At 34.8% G+C, this 22489-nt stretch overlaps 1 protein-coding gene across 1 annotated transcript; it reads left to right on the top strand.

Moving 5' to 3' along the window:
* Positions 1–1054: 1054 nt before the first annotated feature.
* Positions 1055–19051, top strand: LOC133193487 (uncharacterized). The gene is made up of 7 exons (XM_061329455.1): positions 1055–1171; positions 10364–10543; positions 12625–12702; positions 13182–13499; positions 15737–15820; positions 17029–17223; positions 18620–19051. The coding sequence occupies exons 1-7, from the start codon at positions 1135–1137 to the stop codon at positions 18814–18816; spliced, it is 1089 nt and encodes a 362-aa protein (XP_061185439.1). The 5' UTR covers positions 1055–1134; the 3' UTR covers positions 18817–19051.
* Positions 19052–22489: the final 3438 nt, after the last annotated feature.

Here is a 22489-nt window from a genome sequence, read left to right on the forward strand (position 1 = left end):
AGCATTCTTTATTAAATGTGTATTGTACTTTGTTACCTACAAACTTTAGCTTTCCAGCAATGTGCTCTTTCAATTTTTTTTTAATAACTGCGCAGAATTGTTATTTTCTTTTTGAAGTTTCTCGGCGAGCTGTTGAAACTGAGTACTGATAGTAGACGAAATTAACTGCACAGCGTCTGTCAAAGAAAATGTGTAGTTACTAGTACTTGTCTTTTTTGCAGTTTCTGCTGGAGTAAAACTGGGCTCTTGAAGTAATTCTTCTTCGCTATTTTCCGCCATTAGGTTAGGCACGTCTAAACTGCACAAAAAGAGAGCCTTTGAATGGGGTTTACTTGTTAAACTGGTGAGAAGGTGTGTCATATAGATAAATCTGTTTAACAGGTTCTTTTTCTAAAATAGCTAACCAATGAAAATTGGTTTCCGGTATAAATATAAATAAACAAACACGTGTTCGATCGACACACGTGTTACTATAACTGTAATAAATATAATGTACATATCTTTAATTAGGTCAGATGTGATGTTAAAATAGTATTAATCATGACTTTGAAATGAATGAAAAATATTGTTTTCTGGAGGTCAAAAAAAGTTCTGAGTCGGGTCGTTTTAGTCAGTCCGTTGGGAGAGGGGGAAAAAAAGAAGATGGTCTAGGCTTTTGATAATTCTTGCACATATGCATTGCTTGTGACAAGACATTCAAAATTAAACTCCATAAGTATATTGCTTCCAAAATATAAAACATTTTTCTTTGCATGACTGAGAGACAAACAAGACGGTTAGTTACAACACGTCATAAATCATTGCACCCCCAAGGTCAACCCCGAAAGCGGGGGGGGGGGGTGTCTCTGAATTTGCTTTTTGTTTCTTTTTGATTGCAAGATCTCTGCTTAAAGATTGCCCTGAATCATCAGTTTCGGTACGTCTGTTTCCAAACAAACTGTGCAGAAAAATCATCTCTCTGTTACAATGAAATCGACATCAACCTAGAACAACTTAATACGTCCAAACCGGATATGACTTAATTTTTGTCAACTTGCTGACTATTGAGTCTTGGACATTATGGAGGCAAGACACTGAAAAGTTAAGACAATGAAATGGCATGACTTAAAAAAATAGTTTGTTTGTTTAGCAGCCATGTCATCTCAGACAGCCTGTTTGACGACAGTTAAAAGTAAGCGAATCATTCGTGATGTTAGTCATTGTTTATATCGTGATCTGATAAGATCTGAAGAGTACCAAAATGTTTGCTTGTGAGATGAGGACTGAGCAGGATGTCACCGACCAAAACTTCTGATAATTTAACTCATTATTTTTTTTATTCGTTCAATCATTTTTCAGTGGATTTTTTAGAACTCAACTTAATATGTTTTACGGCGTGACCGTTGGGGCGAGCGCAGTTGTACCATCAAAAATCTATAGCAGCTTACACTTGTAACGTTGATCTGCCTCTTCAAACGTCAAACCGCACGAGACACAGTCTAGACTGTGACGTCACATGACGTCGGAATTTACGGAGACAGCCGAGCGTCTGGTTGAACGAGACTAAAGATCTTGTGCTATAATAAATGAAATACATTGTAGAGTAGATGTGATTATTTTTTGTTTCTTTTAAGCTCTCTGCAAAGAAAGAATAGAAAACGTATCTCTCGGTAATGAATAATTATCATTGGTCTTTTGTATGTTTTGTAAGAATTTCGCATGGAACCCTGGTAGCGAAGGAATTCTGGGAATGTTGCACCAAAAAATTTGCCTGACGTATGTACAGATTTTATTCCGAATTTCCTCTGTTCTTACACGTTAGTCTATTGAGCTTGCTGCGCTCGCTATAAACACAAATAAACTACGTCATGTAAATGATCAGATCGGCACATCTCTTGATTTAGCTATACATAATATATAAGAGTGCAACGATAAACCGTATATCGCGGTTAATTTTTCCACGGTTCAATTCACAATACGTTAAACTGATATCACAGTTCTTGTTCAATCGGTCCATAATTATCCGAATCGACCGTTTTGGTTCCTTGTTTACAATTTTAAAATGGCTTCTGCACAAAACATGAGGTCGACGAAATTGCAGATACGGCAGTTAAACTTGTCTCCAGCATATTATATACCTCATATTTAACGGGGTGAAGGATGTTTTCACTTTCCTAGTGTTATTAAAAGTTATAGATGTTAAGGCAAGTGATAAAACTCTTTAGATCCAATAGCCTTATACGGCAATACACGATATCTCATCATGTGTGTATTTATTTCGATGAAAATTCGCTGACTAGAGAACGTGTGAACACGAATTATTACAACTGGTTTTATATGTAAATAAAAGGAATAAAAGAATGCCTCTTTTCCTTTTTCATTCCAGTCAAAAAGAAAAAAAAATATTAAGAAAAGTCTTCTTTTTATAAATTATTGGAAGTCTGAATCCAGTCAACTAGTACCGTTTTGATATTTCTATTTTTTAAAAAAGTTTGAACATTGATAAAACTGTTAAGTTTTAAAAAAAATATATGATGAAAAACATCAGACTTCTTAACCTAATATGTCATGCATCGTGATACGCATCGTATCGTGAACTGAATACCGTGATACGTATCGTATCGTGGGGTAGGCGTATCGTTGCAACCCTAATAATATAGCTTGATTTAGCTATATAGCTTTATTAAGCTATTAAGGATAGCTTGATAAAGCTATTTATATGCAGTTTTTCAGAAAAATGTTTTTTGTAAGAAGATTGTGCCCAATCCCATTGTATATATATTACAATAAAATAATTTAACTCTTTGAGAAGATGAATGGTAGTCCGACATTATCATATTTAGAACAACGCAAATTATCGTTCTTTACACTTTTACGGAATAAGCCGCTTGGATTTAAAACTATCCTTAGAAAAATCACACACAAACGAAAGCAACAGAAAAGTGCAGTTAGCAAAGAAAAAAAGAACCACAAAAGAAGTCTCATGAAGCACATGATATTAATTGTTGATAAATTCATAGCGATTAGCCCAGACCGTTTTGTTAATATTCATGGTATATTTTTTTTCATCACTTTTATTTTTGAACATAATATGACTCTGTTATTTATTTTGATAATTTCCCTTCAAGTTGATTGTTTTGTTAACGTTCCTGGAAAATTTTCTCATTTATCAAATCTGTTAAACAAAATATGACTGTCATTTATTGCGATAGGTGTCATATTTAATTTCAAATAATATTCTCATATTCTCCTTTCTTTTAGCGGAATAACCAAATGACTTGTAAGAAAATAAAAATACCTGTATTTTTGAGGGGAGGGTTTATATATATTGTGATAATGAACTATATGTATTGAATTTTACAAGTTTGTTTAATATTTGTTTTTTCAAAACCATATGCATCTTCCAGGGGAAAAAACTTCCGCTTAGAACATGTTAAATAATTAACAATAAAATTTGTCGCCTTACACTCCTGTTATTTGCTATACCCTCTTCCCGGGTAAACTTCCCCATTATGTACACTTACATAATTTATTATCGGAAAATAAAATTTGTCTCCGTGTATATACTCCTGTTATTTGCAACGCTGTATGGAGAAATCAATTATTTTACTATGGAGCATTGCATGCAATGCATGCATAATAAAGAAGCGCTTTTATTCCATCAAATGTACTTATTTTAACTTGATCCCCCCAAAAAACCAAGCCCGTATTTTTCTGATGGTCAACCCCTCAAGAAACCCTCATCACGGGGAAACTGCCCCTTTATGTATATTAATATAGATTCTTTCCAGAAAATAAAATCCGTCGCCCTATATATACTCCTGTTATTTACAATGCTCTATGGAGAAATTGATCATTTTACTATGGAGCATTGCGTGCAAAGCATGCACAATAAAGAAGCGCTTTATTCCATCAAATGTATTCATTTTAGTTTGATCCCCCCAAAAAACCAAGCCCCATTTTTTCTGATGGTCAACCCCTCAAGAAAACCCTCTTCCTGGGGAAACTTCCCCTTTATGTACACTAATATAGATTCTTTATAATAAAATTTGTCACCTTATATATACTCCAGTTATTTGCAATGCCCTATGAGAAAATCAGTCGTTTTACTATGGTGCGATGCATGCAATGCATGCATAATAAAGAAACGCTTTATTCCATTAAATGCCTTTATTTTAACTTGATCCCCCCCAAAAAAACCAAGCCCCATTTTTATGATGGTCACTCAAGATAACCCTCTTACCAGGGAAACTTCCCCTTTATGTACACTAATATAGATTCTTATCAGAAAATAAAATCTGTCGCCTTATATATACTCCTGTTATTTGCAACGCCCTATGGGAAAAATGGTCTTTTTACTATGGAGCGTTGCGTGCAATGCTTTCTAGAAATCAGACAATTTCTATTGTAAATTTGCTTGATATAGTGTAATCAATATATATTTTTAGACCCTTTAAAAATATTTCACTAATTTGAGTTCTTTTTTCAAGTATACCTAATTGAATTTAATTTATTACTGATGGGGTTTGTAATTTCAATTAGGCGTAATAAAAAAATGTGTGTGTTTACGGTTACCCGACCGACCCTATATTTAATCGCCGACCCAGATTTTTTTTCATCGTAAAAACCCGAAATTACTTGCCAGTCAGTTTAACTTTTACATGCATCTTAAAAGTACTTCAACCAATTCCTGGGAATTTATGTATTAAAAAAATTCAATAAAATAAATAAAAATTCCTACCTACCGACCCTATTTTATTTCAGCATGTAACAGTAAACAAACATATTTTTTTTTGTTTGGCCTTATTTTCTTAGGCAAAAACTAAAATGCAACGTGTTGCAGATAACAGGATATAGCCAATTTTAACTCTTATTTTCAATTTTACTGAGAGAAAACAAAGAATTAGAATTCTTTGTCATTAAACAAATTTAATGAAAAAAAAAATTTTGTTTATTTATATAAATTACTGACTTTCTTTTATTTATCTTATTAAACTCTGTATAGAAGGATACAAAATTTAATGTTTTTATGATTATGCTTTAACATTTAAGGAATCTCCTATTTTAATTGAAAGGGAAAAAAACTGATTCTAGCCGAAAATCAATTGATTATATGTTTCTGATTACAACCGATTATCGATTATGATTTTTGTCCGATTATTCATCACTAATCAGGATCGGTATTCAACTTACCATTCAACTTTCGTTTTACATCCTGTGAATGTCAGCCTTATTTTGACAGCTGACAAGATGGTAATTCCTGTAATATGTATTAGACACCGATCAAATTGCTTGTGAAAGATTGGCGAGGATCAGGGATAGACATTAACTTTCAGATTGACTTGCCCTTCAGGCAAGTGATCTAAAACTTATATTTGTCCGAATGCCAAACTTGGTTGCCCAAAATAAGGAAAGAACTTAATGGCAAATTCTGCGACTTGAAGAAAAAAATTTGGTGTGGCATTTGTACATAAAAGTTTACCACTGTCATTGTAAATTTGATCTGTTTACACACACTGCCATGTAGTGATAACCCTACGTTTCTTTTTTTAATAAAAATTCATATTTCTAAAAATTATTTAGGTAGGATCCTTTTCTTAATTGTAATTTTTCAGAGATAACAGTGAAACAGCACTAAAATATAGTTGCTATTTAACATATATTTTTAGCTCACCTCGACGAAGTCGAGATGAGCTTATGCTATACCCCCGGCGTTGGCGTCAGCATTAGCGCCATGTCCCGGTTAAAGTTTTAGGAGCAAGTCCCATTCCCAAGTAAATGTAAGCCCTACCTGGACCAAACTTGCATGGATGATGCATCTGGGGATGGACACTACCACACTTGCTTCGGATGCTGGGTCTGACCTAGATTTTCCAGATGAGTGACCAGGTTAAAGTTTTTGGAGCAAGTCCATTCCCAAGGAACTGTAAGCCCTACCTGGACCAAACTTGCATGGATGATGCATCTAGGAATGGACACTACCACACTGGCTTCGGATGCTGGATCTGACCTAGATTTTCCAGATGAGTGACCAGGTTGAAGTTTTTGGAGCAGGTCCATTCCCAAGTAACTATAAGCCCTACCTGGACCAAACTTGCATGGATGATGCATCTAAGAATGGACACTACCACACTTGCTTAGGATGCTGGATCTGACCTAGATTTTCCAGATGAGTGACCTGGTTGAAGTTTTTGGAGCAGGTCCATTCCCAAGTAACTATAAGCCCTACCTGGACCAAACTTGCATGGATGATGCATCTAGGGATGGACACTACCACACTTGCTTCGGATGCTGGATCTGACCTAGATTTTCCAGATGAGTGACCAGGTTAAAGTTTTTGAGCAGGTACCCAATTATAAGCCCTAACTGGACCAAACCTGCATGGAAGATGCATCAAAGGAAGGACACTACCATACTTGCTTCAGATGCTGGATCTGACCTACATTTTCCAGATGAGTGACTAGGGTAAAGGTCTATTCCCAAGTGATTATTTAAGCCTTACCTTGACCAAACTTGCATGGATGATGCATCTAGGGATGGACGCTACCACACTTGCTTCGGATGCTGGATCTGACCTAGATTTTCCAGATGAGTGACCAGGTTAATGTTTTTGAGCAGGTACCTAACTCAGGGCTCGACATTAACGCTTGTCCGCTTGTCCGGCACCAGTGAAAAAAAATACGGACAAGTGAATATTGCTGGGCACTTGTCCGATAGGACAAGTGCATTTTTATGTAAAGAAGACTCTAAATATTTAAAAGAACGACTGTTAAAAGTTTACCGGTACTTTAAGACGGAAACAGTACATAAAAACCGAACTTTGATCCCGACATAGATCGCTATGTAATTGAGCGGTGCGTCGATTTACCCAAAAGGATCCAGAAGTAAATTATAAGCAACCCAAAAGGACATGAAGTAACGGGGATATCTGGATATTCAATGAACACTTTCATACTTTATTGAAAATAAAACAGTAGTTTGGGGGGGGGGGGAGTGTGTGTTTAGGGTGGGGGGTCCCCCTTCCCCCACCCCCACCCCCGATACCATATGCCTAGAACAAGTCATAAAATAAAACTTATTGCTTCATTATATATCATATAGTAAGATATGGTACAATAGAAGGGGAAATATAATAATATTTTGTTATTTTCAGCTCAAATAAAACAAAGCATATCTAACCAGATTTAGTGTTTGATGTGTTATATAAGGCATTATGTTATTTCTCAAAGAAAAGTTGCAACAGTATCAATTTATGTTTTTGCCAACTTTTATGTAAATTTATAATGTAATATTCATTATTTCATTCAAATTATTAATTTTCAGTATATCACAATATATTCATTTTGAGTCCTTTTGGGTTCCTTTTGAGTCCTTTTGGGTTCCTTTTGGGTTATTTTGGGTTCTTTTAGGTCCTTTTGGGTAAATCAACGCGCCCTAATTGAGTACACTCGATCGGGATTGAAGTTCACTAATTGCATACTACTGCAAAGGCATGGAACTGAGTTCGGATTCTGTTTTATGTTGACAGCATTTATGTTGTCAGGACAGAAAGTCTAGATAAAATATTGTTTTATGTGTTCGTTGTATTTGAAAATAACATCATGCACATGTAATGTACTTTATTTTTAGTTTTTCAGTTAACAGTATTAGATCTTTATTGAAAATTTTTCGGACAAGTGAAGTTGAAGTTCGGACAAGTAAATGTCTTGGTCACTTGTCCGAATGGACAAGTAGGAAAAAAAGTTAATGTCGAGCCCTGTAACTAGGGTTGGATACCGGTACTCGGTACCAATACCGTACCGAATAGTTACTTCACAAATACCGGTAAAATACCGTTTCATTTAATACTGGTACTAATAACTATACTTCTTAATCTTTAAAACATTTTAGTTCATTCAATTTGATTTAAAAAATAAACATTCCAAACTTGCTAAAATTGAATTCTCCACTCTTTGAAAGGGTAGGCTAATTACATGTAACGAAATGGATTCTTAGAAAGATACTTAATTTCGACTGCCGATATTCGAGCTAAATCAATACGTATATTTTTTTTTTAAAAATCAAAATACATTCACATGAATCTCATTTTAATTTTACAGATAAAAACTGATAATAAATGTAAATTAAAAAGGCAAAATGTCACAAAAAATGTGATCTATCCATTATCTAATGTTTCGTCATTTAGTGCGACCAAACAACAGGGGTCCTGACAACCTGGTGAAGCAGTCAGCCGATATGTGCAAATTAATTTGTTTGGGATTCAATTGATTTGTTTTGTTGATCATTTATTTATTGAAAAGTTGAAATGAAATGTTTATAATTTGAATATTAGGAATATCAATTTTTATATCCTAAAAGCATGGAACAAAGTTTATAAGCTCATTTTAGATTATATCATTGAAAGGTTAGTGAATGGTAAAAGCACATTTGTTATAAAATGAACCCTCATTCTTATTCATCAATGCATAGTACCGTATCGTTAAAAATACCGTATCGTTTCAAAAATACCGGTATGGTATCGTACCGTTTCATCCTTAATGGTATCCAACCCTATACCTAACTATAAGTCTTACCTTGACCAAATTTGCATGGATGATACATCTAGGGATGGACACAACCACACTTGCTTCAGATGCTGGATCTGACCTAGATTTTCCAGAGGAGTGACCAGGTTAATGTTTTTGGAGCAGGTCCATTCCCAAGTAATTATAAGCCGTACCTTGAACTTACTTGCATGGATGATGCATCTGGGGATGGACACTACTATACTTGTTTCTGAAGCTGGGTCTGACCTAGATTTTCCAGATGAGTGACCAGGTTTTTGGAGCAGGTCCATTCCCAAGGAACTGTAAGCCCTACCTGGACCAAATTTGCATGGATGATGCATCTAGGGATGTACGCTAACTAACCTGCTTCGGATTCTGGATCTGACCTGGATTTTCCAAATGAGTAAATTTTAGCCACATTTTAACCAAATTAGCATAGATAATGATGTATCTAGAGATGAACACTTCCAGACTTAATTTGGATTCTGAATCTAATATTGATGGATATTAATCTTGGGATGTACATTAAATGTGATGTGAGATTTGCCTTACTTGTAGATAACATTCGTCGAGGTGAGCTTAGTAATCTTTGATTACCTATGTTTATCTTGATCATGATACATCGTGTTACACTGTACTTATATTCTGAATAAATAATCTAATTTTCTAAAAAGAAGTTAACAGAGTTGTTAGACATAGTGCGTATTTACCACAAAAGAAAACAAAATAACAAACCCGATTTTTAGATGAAAGGTATAATAAGAAACGCTACTAAGGAATTCTGAATGCAAAAACAATGTCAGTCAGGTACAAGGCGGAAATGAAGTAATCAATTCATTGTTTTATTGATAACTTAATGTAAACTAAATAAATATGTACATTTCTATTAGAAAAATGTACTTGCCCGATCGGACAAGTACATTGAGAGTTTGACTTGCCCAAACTGAGAATTTACTTGTCCCCAGCAATTGGAAAACCGTTAATGTCGTTCCCTGGAGGATGTGTAGTGAAGGATATGTATATTTTAATGGACCTCGTCCATGACTTTTATTCAGGCATAATAGATAAATCTGCATCGATTGATCAGGTCAACAAAAAATCAGTACAATGTAAAGAAATAAAAAATTTGAAAATCTGTCTGCCCACCTTGACCTTTATGCACCTGTCTTAAGACGGGATGTAATATGGCGTTCATGTCCGTCCGTCCGTCTGTTAGTTTTTTCGTGTCTGGCTCATAACTTTAATACTATTATAATCTCAGCGAGATTCGTCGAGACTAAAAATTTTAGACAGACATCTCTTCCGAATCTCGGACCAGTGCCACACAAAGTGACTTGAGGAAATCTTGCCCAGACTTCGATCGCTTGTTTTGATCAATACGGGCTGAAATGAATTCCCTGCCCGCTTTAACTTTTTTCGTTGGAAATCCTTTTTAACTCCCTATCACTATAAAACTTTTGAATCTTACCTTTTAAAGGTTTAAATCCAACCAAAATCAAGTTGATTTTTTCATCGCACTGACATATTCGTTCAAACCTCCAATGCCGAAGAGTTCCAGCAATAATCTGCTTCAAATACTTCGTTCTACTATGATTTCCTATACAAATGAAACATAGTTCACAGGAGATGTATGTACATCAAACATTTATTTATAATATGATAATTGAACAATATTTGATGGGTGTATCATGCTGTGGTGGGGCACTTTATTCAAAAAATTTGGATGAGAATCTAGGAATTTTTTTTATAATGGCCTAATGTCAATTATTATGAATCATTATAATGTGACCATTACTACTATAGAAAAGGTAAGAACCAGCATAAATTTTTGGTTGTAGGCTGGGTGTTAGTGGTTTATTTAGAGGAGGATGTTCTCAGTCACCCGCTACCTTTGGAGGAGATTGAGGACTTGTCAGGTCAAAATGGTGTGGAGGCTGACCTGCGGGAGAGACAGCTGTGTTTAGCTCGTTACTATGTTGGAGATGGAATGCACAGGGCAGTTATAGTTAAAAGATCAGGTAAGTCATGAATTCAGGAAAAGTTATTTAAATACTGTATATACTAGGGTTATTTTTGTCCTGTGTAATTTTCGTACTTTCACACTTGCAAACAATTTTGTCCCGTTTTAAATTCGCCCAGTTGTATTTAAGAAATTATACTGCATTCTTTGAATTTGCCCTGTTTAAAATGTGCACACCTGTGAGTAGGGCGAAAGGGGCAAAATAAAACAGGGTTAAAAATATCCCTGTATTCATTACAAGTTTTACTTATTACTTTCACTGAAAGTGTTTAATTAATTGGTGCCTGTCAGTATGATCAAACCTCATTATCTGGAACTCAATGAGACCGAGAATAAACTTCGAAGATATCCAAGGATTCAAGATATCCAGGGTAAAATACTTAAAGAAAAAGGGGTTAGAACTTCAAATCACTTTGGCATATCTATGGTATTTGAGATATCAGTGTTTGAGATACTGAAGTTCAGCTGTATTTGAATAAAATTGGGAAATGTTTCGGGATTATCTGTTCAGTTTACCCATATAATTTCAGGACCATAATAGAACTAGAGTGTTCAAAGGAACATGTGTTACCTGCTTTATAGCTTTATTAAAAATGTAAAAAAAAAAAAAAAAAAAAAAAAAAAAAAAAAAAATTAAGAGTGATCAGCTGTTATCCATATGTCCTTCCATCTGTCCGTTACACTAGGGAGTACCCATCTCTTATCCTCAAATCCTCCTATATCAATGAAAAAAATTAATGAAGCATTCAAAGAATCTTTATAACATAGTGCCATTGTGCACCTTGAAGTTCTCTTTTTTTTCTTTTGATTGGACAGATATTTGGGGTTTCCCAAAGCAAAAAGTGGACTTGGTATCATTTGTGAGCTCAGTGCTCACAGTGCCATTAGTTTATTCAGTGGAATAATATATAAGATTCAACATATAATTCAATTCTGATTGTATGCCTTTTTTAGCGAAAGCAAAATTTAGACACCTGCCATTCTTTCTATAATATTATGGGATACCCATCTCTTATTTGTAACTCCTATACCACTGAATAAAATTTATTGAGACTTTAACATTGTGCCATTGTGAGCCTCCTATTTTTTTGTTTCAATTGGACAGATATTTGAGTTTTCCAGTAGCAAAACCTGGACACTGCCATTCTTTCTATAACATAGGGGGTACACATCTCTTATCCACAACTGAATAAAATTTATTGAGACTTTCACACAATCTTTAATACACAGTGCCAATGTAATCTTCAGGTGGTGTAGAATCAAGTTTGTTCCAATCATGACCCTCGGGCATAGGGTGGGGCCACAATGAACCATCAAAGTTTAACATAGGAGTATATGGAAAAATATTAGAAATTCTTCTTCTCAAGAACAGCAAAGCCATGATTGGTCATATTTATGTGAAAGCATCCTCAAGTGGTGTAGATTCAAGATTGTTCAAATCATGACCCCCAGGGGTAGGATGGGGCCACAATGGACGATCAAAGTTTTACATAGAAATATATAGGAAAAATTTTTAAAAACTTTCTTCTCAAGAACAGCAAAACCATGATTGGTCATATTTATATGGAAGCATCCTCAGATAGTGTAGATTCAAGTTTGTTCAAATCATGAACCCTGGGGGTAGGTTGGGGCCACAATGAAAGTTCAAACTTGTAGGAAAAAAAAGGTCACAGTCAAAAAAATATGTAAGCATCCCTAGTTAGTATAGATTCATTTTGTTCAAATCATCCCCCCCCCCTCCCTTTTAGGGGTAGGTCGGGACCATTTATGCATTTAAGCTTTTCAATACTTAACTGATTTTTGCATTTTTTCCTAGCCACAGTGCTCAGTTGAGCGATGTGGCCCCTGAACCTCTTGTTTTTAAACATGCTTCCTTAAAGATTTAATTTGAAAAGGAAAAAAGTACTACATGTAACATTTTTTGCAAAAAATATTGATTTACTGGTTATGAAAATTGTAAGTGGTTATGATCTTTCAGACTACCGGTAACTTAAGATGTTTACTAGAACTTTGATATGCAGGTAATGTTGAAACAAGAAATATTTCTACTAATTATTTAATTTGTCTTTACTTTTGAAGAGAATCAAGAGGAACTGATGAACTTCTACAATGAAGTAATGAAGCTGGAGAAAGATGAACAAACAAAAAATAGAAACAGTATGTGTACTAGATGTCAAACGTTTGTTTGATTTTGTTCCCCATTGCAGCTGACTTGAAGAAAAAAATCTGTGAAAAAAATGATGTATTTTTGTTGTAAAAAAAATTATGCCATTTTTAAACTAATGAAAAAGAAAAAATTTCTTAAGTCAAAAAGTTTAGATGCAACAGGGAACAAATCTTTGATTTACAGCCTTTATATTCATTATATACACTGTAAATGGTTGAATTCTCTCAAATTAATTAACATCTCATATACTTTCTGTAACTTTATTTTTGCAAGACAATAACATTTATTTATCCCATGAAATACAGTTTTCTCCAATCTTCCATATGATCAGTAATGAGTATTTCATGTCTTTATTCTAGAGAGCCTTTTCTCGGAGAAGAAATAAAATTTTCACACATAAGACATGACCTGCAGTTCATACTGTAGTAAATATTCCTCACTGTTCACTGTAAATAATTGAATGTTTCAGAGAACCTTTGGCATTACACTAAGGTGATAGGAGGAAGTGTGGTGGTGGGTGGCTTAGCCGTGGCGGCTGCTCCACTTGCTCTCTCTGCAGCAGGCTTCTCTAGTGGAGGTATTGTGGCAGGTTCTTTGGCTGCACGTCTGATGTCCATGGCAGCGATTGCTAACGGTGGTGGTGTGGCAGCTGCCAGTGCAGGAGGCTGGATTGCTGCTCTACAATCTGCTGGTGCTGCTGGAATATCTGCTACTACAAATGCTGTGATCGGCACAACAGCAGGGGGATTGTTTGGCCTTTTTAGTGGTAGAAAGAAATCATCAAGAGGTAACATAATTATACACACACAGAATATAGGAAAGTTTTGTTATGGTAACTTTATCAAATGTGTCAACTTGCAATATGTGTTACATGTACATGACAATGTCCAAACTATTACTGTATATGTATTTGAAATAGCAGGCTTCAAATTTTAGCAACTTTAGCACAGACAACGATGCGCTAATTCATGAATACCGCTAAGAAATCATTTATAAATACAATATATGGTGCTTTAGTGTGTAATGCTAATACTCATGAATATGCCAACAATCCAATATCTAGTGATTCCGTTAAATTTTAATACAGTAATTTATGTACAAGTACAGTATATTATGCAGTAACTCAAGTTCTAATGATTTCATTTGCACATAACAGTAAGAGGGTGAGAGGGCAATCTTAGAGAAGACACCTGTATGTAGATACTGTACACACCAATCTTAGAGAAGACACCTGTATGTAGATACTGTACACACCAATCTTAGAGAAATGACACCTGTATGTAGATACTGTACACACCAATCTTAGAGAAAAGACACCTGTATGTAGATACTGTACACACCAATCTTAGAGAAAAGACACCTGTATGTAGATACTGTACACACCAATCTTAGAGAAGACACCTGTATGTAGATACAGTACACACCAGTCTTAGAGAAGACACCTGTATGTAGATACTGTACACACCAATCTTAGAGAAAAGACACCTGTATGTAGATACTGTACACATCAGTCTTAGAGAAGACACCTGTATGTAGATACTGTACACACCAATCTTAGAGAAAAGACACATGTATGTAGATACTGTACACACCAATCTTAGAGAAGACACCTGTATGTAGATACTGTACACACCAATTTTAGAGAAGACACCTGTATGTAGATACTGTACACACCAATCTTAGAGAAAAGACACCTGTATGTAGATACTGTACACACCAATCTTAGAGAAAAGACACCTGTATGTAGATACTGTACACACTAATCTTAGAGAAGACACCTGTATGTAGATACTGTACACACCAATCTTAGAGAAGACACCTGTATGTAGATACTGTACACACTAAAAGGTGTTACAATCAAAACTGCAGAGCTCAGACTTAAAACATTTTCTTGTTATTAGCTCACCTAAGCTAAAAACTCTAAGCTATTCTGATCACATTTTGTCCAGCGTCCATCTTTCTTTCTGTCCATCTGTCGGTAAACTTTTCACATTTTCAACTTCTTCTTAAGAACCACTGGGCAAATTTCAACCAAACTTGCAATAAAACATTCTTGGAATCCTTTATTCCAAGAAACACTCTTAATTAATAATTAAGACTTAGTGAAAATGTAATGGCATCTATAAAAATCTTCTCCTCGGGAACCACTGAATAAGAAAAAATGAAACTTATATGAAAGCTTCATTAAGTAGTGTAGATTCAAGTTTGTTCAATCATGAATCTTTGAGGTAGGGTGGGACCAAATTTGGTGATCAAAGTTTAACATAGGAATATATAGGAAAGTATTTCTTCTGAAGAACAGCAAAGCCATGATTAGTCATGTTAATGTGAAAGCATCTTCAGGTTGTGTAGATTCAAGTTCCTTCAAATCATGACTCCTGCAGGAAAGGTGGGGCCACAATGAGCTATCAAAGTTGTGCATAAGAATATTTAGGAAAAATCTTCTTGACAAGAACAGCAATGCCATGATTAGTCATATTTATTTGGAAGCATGTAGTATAGATTCAAGTCTGTTCAAATCATGACCCTTGGGGGTTGGATGGGGCCAAAAATTTGGTGATCAAATTTTTCCATAAGAATATAAAGGAAAAATCTTTAAAAATCTTTTTCTCAAGAACAGCATAGCCATTGGCCATTAGCCATATTTATATGGAAGCATCCCTGGGTAGTGTAGATTCTAGTTTGTTCTAGAGGAGGGAGTGGGGCCACAATGGGCAATCAAAACTTTACATAGGAATAGATAGGGGGGAAAATATGCTGTTGAAGAACAGCAGGGCCATAGTTACTCATGTGAGTGTTGTGGCCCATGGGCCTCTTGTTTCATAAAAATAATGTTGTAATGTTAAATAAATCAAAATTAGAATTTTAGGGTTGATTCAACGGGAATTAAGATGAGTCTATAATTTTGAACATACTAAATTTATTTCACTGTATTCTTGTCTTTGACTTCACTACTAATCTGAAATAGATTTGTTAACCAATGAAATATCATTATAGTGCAATCTTTGTTTATTTTATTTTAAGGTAATGGGGAGTCAAAAGAAGGCAATGGAGAGACAAAAGACATAAGGAACACTGTCAGATGTGCCAGGAAGACATCAGAATTAGGTAGGTGTTTACAGTCCAGCTGACATGGTACAGGTAGAGAACTTTGTTATATAGATTTAATAGCTACCCAAGTTATACTTTATAACCAGGGTTGGGGCAGTTTATGCTTTATAAACTGCAATTTAATAGCTACCCAACTTATACCTTATAACCAGGGTTGGGGCAGTTTATGCTTTATAAACTGCAATTTAATAGCTACCCAACTTATACTTTATAACCAGGGTTGGGGCAGTTTATGCTTTATAAACTGCAATTTAATAGCTACCCAACTTATACTAAATATAACCAGGGTTGAGGCAGTTTATGCTTTATAAACTGCAATTTAATAGCTACCCAAGTTATACTTTATAACCAGGGTTGGGCAGTTATGCTTTATAAACTGCAATTTAATAGCTACCCAAGTTATACTTTATAACCAGGGTTGGGGCAGTTTACGCTTTATAAACTGCAATTTAATAGCTACCCAAGTTATACTTTATAACCAGGGATGGGGCAGTTTATGCTTTATAAACTGCAATTCAATAGCTACCCAAGTTATACTTTATAACCAGGGTTGGGGCAGTTTACGCTTTATAAACTGTGATTTAATAGCTACCCAAGTTATACTTTATAACCAGGGTTGGGGCAGCTTACGTTTTATAAACTGCGATTTAATAGCAACCCAAGTTATACTTTATAACCAGGGATGGGGCAGTTTATGCTGTATAAACTGCAATTTAATAGCTACCCAAGTTATACTTTATAACCAGGGTTGGGGCAGTTTACGCTTTATAAACTGCAATTTAATAGCTACCCAAGTTATATTTTGTAACCAGGGTTGGGGAAGTTTATGCTTTATAAACTGCGATTTAATTGCTAGATAAGTTATACTTTATAACCAGGGTTGGGGCAGTTTACGCTTTGTAAACTGCAAAGTGTTTATAAAAAAGTGTTAACAGTTTCAATGCAGATTATACAAGTATATCTTGGGTAGCTATTGAATTTATTCTTTATCATTTAGTTTTCTAACATGTATTGTAAAACTTCAATTGTGCAGAATTTGAATGCAACCTTGAGCAGATTGATACATTGTTGTAGTAGGTCATATTGTAATGTTGGCAACACGGATTATACAATATCAGCTAATTTTTTACAACAGTCAAATGGTACAACCAGAATTAAATGATTATCAATGAACTTACCTTATGTTATAACTTATCATACTGTAGATATGGATAGACAGACATCTGATCATAGGACAGCAAATAATAATTCAGCACAGACAACTGACCCTGGAGATCCCAGACATTCTGAAGACCAACAGGAATTTTCCTTACGACCTAACCAGAATTCATCAAGATCAGCGGTCAATATTCTAGAAGAGGAGTTGAATTCTGATTTTCAGTCTCTTAGTTTTAATGAAGGTAACCAATATTTTCAGTTACAAATATTTCCAAATGTGTATAATTCTATCCTACCAGAACCCAATCAAACTTTAGAAGCAGATATCAAGAATGTTATACCCAGCTTCTGCTGTTTGATTCAAGAGGGAGGTTAGCTTAAAAATCTTCTGTATATAAAGCCAACCCATTTATTAACTTGGTTTTCCTACTCCTTCCTACAGTTTTCAAGATAGGAATTTTTTTTTATTTTTGCAGATTAGCTGTACATAATGTAAAAAGTATTTTTTTCCACAGGATCATAATTCCATAGAATCACAATTTCTGTTCAATCAACGAGTAGAAAATTATGTGGAATTCTTCGGCTGTAATTGTTTGTCTTAGATACACTTTGAGTATGTTGGGACAAATTTCCACATAAAATTTTTTTGACTGTGTACAAGGTTTTTATTAATCCCATGCAGAAAAAAGTATATCTACAGTATATCAGAGATTTGCCTATTGCTAGGATCTTGATTTTTGATGATTTATGAGAAAAATACCAGTTGTTGAACTTAAAAAAATGTTATGCAACATATTGCTTATTGGATTAGTAATTTGTCTGGATACCCCCCCCCCCCCCCCTTTACAGTTTTTAAGATAGGAACTTTTTTTTAATTTTGCAGATCAGTTGTACATATATCAGAGGATATGCATAGTACTGTTCACTTAAAAGAAACCTGGTTTGCTGTCACATTGACAGCTTTTCCCTTGTACATGTATATACATGAATTAATTTTCAGCTCTCCTGAGCCCATTGATCTTTTCTGATCAAAACTAGTCTGCTGTCTGTAGTTGTTGTAGTTGTCATCGTAAACTTTTTCCTATTTTATCTTCTCCTCAAGAACCTCTGGGCCAATATCAACCAAACTTGGCACAGAGTATATCTAGGTAAAGAGGATTCAGGTTTGTTCAATTGAAGGGCCACACCCACTTCCAAGGGGTAATAATTAAGAAATAGTAAAAATTGGGTCAGGTCATTTAAAAATTTTCTTCTCAAGAACCACTTGGCCAAAAAAGATGAAACCCTCAGGGTAAATTGGGGCCACATTGACAAGAGGAATATATCAAAAAATCTTTTTTAAGAACAGGAAAGTCTTGCTTAGTCACATTTATATATGGAAGCATCCTTAGGTAGTGTAGATTCAAGTTTGTTCAAACCATGACCCCTGGGGGTAGGGTGGGTCTAGAATGGACAATCTAAGTTTTCCCAGGAATATATAGGAAAAGAATCTGCTGATGAAGAACAAAAAGGGCCATAGTTACTCAAGGGGGCATTGTGGCCCATGTTTTGTTTTGTTTTGTTTTTTGGTTTTTAAAGATAGCAAAATTTCACAATTCAAGTTCCTTTGCTATTGACTAACATGTGACTGTGTTTCAGATGCAAAAAATCTGTATCGTGAAAATCTGAGACTTCAGGAGGAGAATCAATGTAAGATCTGTATGGATTGTGAAATGAATACTCTGTTTGAGCCGTGTGGCCATCTTTGTGCCTGTCAACAGTGTGCCTCACAGCTGAGAAAATGTCCAATCTGTAACCAGAAAGTCAAAAAGTTACACAGAGTGTACAAGTCCTAAAGTTACACAGAGTGTACAAGTCCTAAAGACAGTCCTGTCTCTTGTTCCAGATTGCTGTATCTGGTATAATTACTTTTTGTTCAGATAGTAAAGCTATATTCTTATTTATGGCCAGAAGTGAGCAGTAAGCAGTATATCTATTGAGCTACAATGACTCATTTTCTGTCCCCGTAATGATAAAATGTTCATAGTGTACTTAACATGTATATATTTTAATAAATTATCATGTATATTGTTCACCTTTTGCTTCATGTATCGCTTTCTTCCATATTTGTCCATCAGTTGTAAACTGATGAGCATTTCCCATTCCTGATTTGGCACAACCAATTTTAATTACAGTTGAACTTCAGTATCACGAACACTGATACCTCAAATACCATGGATATGTCAAAGTGATTTGTAAGTCCCAACCACTTATTCTTTATGTATTTTACCCTCAATTTCTTGAATCTTCATATATCTCGAAGTTTTTTCTCGGTCCCATCGAGTTCGAGACTGTATATAATGTATAGAGGGGAACACAAAGTATGAATTTCATGGTATTAATAACCCTAAGGCATGAGTGATGAGGGTAAGGCCAAAAAAAATTTAATCAATAGTTTCTCAAGCACCGCTGCATCAGGTCAAAAACTGTTGCATTGATCAATTTTACTGACATATTGAAAAAGAATATAACTCGATTTTCTATTTTTCCATGTTGAAAAAGAAAATTGAGTTATTTCCCTTTTCATCCATGCTTTAAGATGAACGTTTTTATCAGATAAACAATTTATTTCTTGTTAATACATATTTTTTAAATTAACTTTTGAATGTTTGGAATAACATTATTTAAAGTTGAATATATATATATATATATATTGTAATTATTGTAAGAGAATAAAAAAAGTAAGAATCAGTTGATATCATCATTTTGTTGAATGATTGACATAAAAAGAAAAGTAGATAACACCTGCTTTAAAGAAAAGTCTGCCTGCTGCATTGAATATTGAAATTTTTGGCTTGAGAAACAATTAATTTTTCTGGGCCTAATCATTTAAAACCATGCAATCTTTAAAAAAATCTTTTAATTGCTCAGGGATGTCAACAGAAAAACTGTTTCCATGAGTATAATAAGCAATTGGACCTATAATAAATTAGGGTGTGGCTCTAAACAGTTAAAAAAAATTGAAAAAGGGGGGGGGGATTATATAAATATTGAGCGCCATATCTTTAGGGCAGATCACTCTAGCTGCATGAAACTACCAGGTACCTTAGAAATAGAACTCTTCATATACAGTGTTTAACTACCCGACTTGGTTTCTGGATTTAGGCCCTGTGTTGGGCATAGTGAGATCTGGTAGACTTCTCAAAGTTCAAGTTATTGATAATATATGGAACCTGTCATGTCTGATGTCAGGAATCTGGATGTAAAAGTTTAGCCAATAGGATTAAAGGAAGTTGAATACTATTCATGTAGCTTATTTCAGATGTACAAGTAGTACAAAGGGTGGATCTAGAGTTTTAACTGTTTTAAACGTGATTTACTAATATAAGTATCCAAGCGCATGCAGAATTCTAAAAATTATATAAAGTGACATATAGGTCCAACGGGCAAGGTTCCGATTGTTAATTTTCATATATACATGTATTGTGTCTTAAATGTCATGTATGCACAATGTCACTATAATAAACACTTACTTACTTAACTGATTGTTATTTCATTTAGTTATTTCTTTAAAGTTATTATACTCCCGCTCCGAAGGAGAGGGGGGAATACTGTTTTACCCTTGTGTGTGCGTGTCTCTGTCCGTAACAAATTTTTCCTCGCAGTTTTCTCACAATCTGATTAAAATCAGATCCTTTGATCCGCTCACATAATCGCTACACAAGGCTTGTGTAGCGATCGCCTTGTGTAGCGATCTGTGTGAGCGGATCAAAGGATCTGATTTTTTACCCTTGTGTGTGCGTGTCTCTGTCCGTAACAAATTTTTCCTAGCAGTTTTCTCACAATCTGATTAAAATCAGATCCTTTGATCCGCTCACATAATCGCTACACAAGGTTTGTGTAGTGATCTGTGTGAGCGGATCAAAGGATCTGATTTAAATCTGATTGAATTTTCTTAGCAACTACGTACTCATCGCAGATGCTTGAAATTGTTTAGGCATGCCATATACATTTTTGTAGGAATCCGATGTAAACTTCCTGTTTATTTGTGCGTCTGTCCGAACCATACATAACAAATTTTCGTCACAGTTTTCTCAGCAACTGCTCATCAGATGCATGAAATTTTTAAAATATCTGGATGTTGAGAAATTGTAAACTTTCTATGATGTTTTAAATACTATGTATTGTCATCAGCCTTATAATTCTATACAATGTTTTTTTACACTTTGAGATAATGTGAAACTGAAAAATTAATATTTTTCAGGTAAAACTTATTCATATTACTTATATAAACGTAGTATTAGGTGTTATTTTCATGATTTTTATGCCCCTGGATCGAAAGATCCCGGGGGTATATTGTTTTAGTCCTGTCTGTCTGTCTGTTGTCAGCTTTAACCTAACCCATAACTATTGGGCTGTCAAGGGTAAGGCTTTAATATTTTACATGAGTGTTCATTATGACAAGACCTTTCCTTGGGTACCACCATATATGATCTTTTGACCTTGGAGTTTGACTCAGTTTTGCAAAATTTTACCAAACTTTAACCTTGGCCATAACTTTTGAACGGTTGGTGCTAGGGCTTTCATACTTCACATGTATAATCCATGTGACAAGACCTTTTTTTTGGATACCAACAACTTCGACCCTTTAACCTTAGAGTTTGACCTACTTTTGGAAAACTTTAACCTTTGCGATAACTTTTGAACAGTTGGTGCTCGGGCTTTCATATTTCACATGTGTAATCCTTGTGACAAGACCTTCCTTTGGATACCAACAACTTTGACCTTGACATTGGAGTTTGACCTACTTTTGGAAAACTTTAACCTTTGCGATAACTTTTGAACAGTTGGTGCTCGGGCTTTCATATTTCACATGTGTAATCCTTGTGACAAGACCTTCCTTTGGATACCAACAACTTTGACCTTGACATTGGAGTTTGACCTACTTTTGGAAAACATTAAACTTGGCCATAACTTTTGAACGGTTGGTGCAAGTGCATTCATACTTCACATATATAATCCTTGTGACAAGACCTTTCTTTGGATACCAACAGCTTTAACCCTTTGACCTTGACCTTGGAGTTTGACCTACTTTTGGAAAACTTTATTCTTGGCCATAACTTTTGAACGATTGGTGCTTCGGCTTTCGTATTTCACCTGTGTATTTCTTGGGAGAAGGCCTTTCCTTTGGCACCATTAATTTTGACCTTGACCTTGATGTTTGACATACTTTTGAGAAAAAAAAACTTTAACCTTTTCCATATCTATTCAATGGTTGCTGCTAGGCCTTTCATATTTCACAGGTGTATTCCTCGGTACAAGACCTTACTTTGGGTATCAACATATTTGACTTGCATTTGAGAAAGTTTAACCTTTGCTGTAAGTTGCCATACGGGGCATCAGTGTTTCACAAACACATCTTGTTTTTTTTTTTTTTTTAAGTTTATTTGTATCATCTGTCCTTAATACTTGTGTTTGAGTTTGAAATCAGTTGTGACATATTCATAAATAATTAATTAATAATTTATA

This window comes from Saccostrea echinata, unplaced genomic scaffold (assembly GCF_033153115.1).
Source record: "Saccostrea echinata isolate AGI-Se365-2 ecotype Australia unplaced genomic scaffold, CSIRO_AGI_Sech_v1 ptg000027l, whole genome shotgun sequence".
NCBI lineage: Eukaryota > Metazoa > Mollusca > Bivalvia > Ostreida > Ostreidae > Saccostrea > Saccostrea echinata.

What these genes read in the sequence shown, in the direction of transcription:
- LOC133193487 (XM_061329455.1), top strand. Translation starts at nt 1,135, where the DNA reads ATGTCATCTCAGACAGCCTGTTTGACGACAGTTAAAA. An exon ending in CAGGAAGACATCAGAATTAG is followed by an intron (nt 15,821 to 17,028) that starts GTAGGTGTTTAC and finishes ATCATACTGTAG; the next exon opens with ATATGGATAGACAGACATCT. An exon ending in GTCTCTTAGTTTTAATGAAG is followed by an intron (nt 17,224 to 18,619) that starts GTAACCAATATT and finishes ACTGTGTTTCAG; the next exon opens with ATGCAAAAAATCTGTATCGT.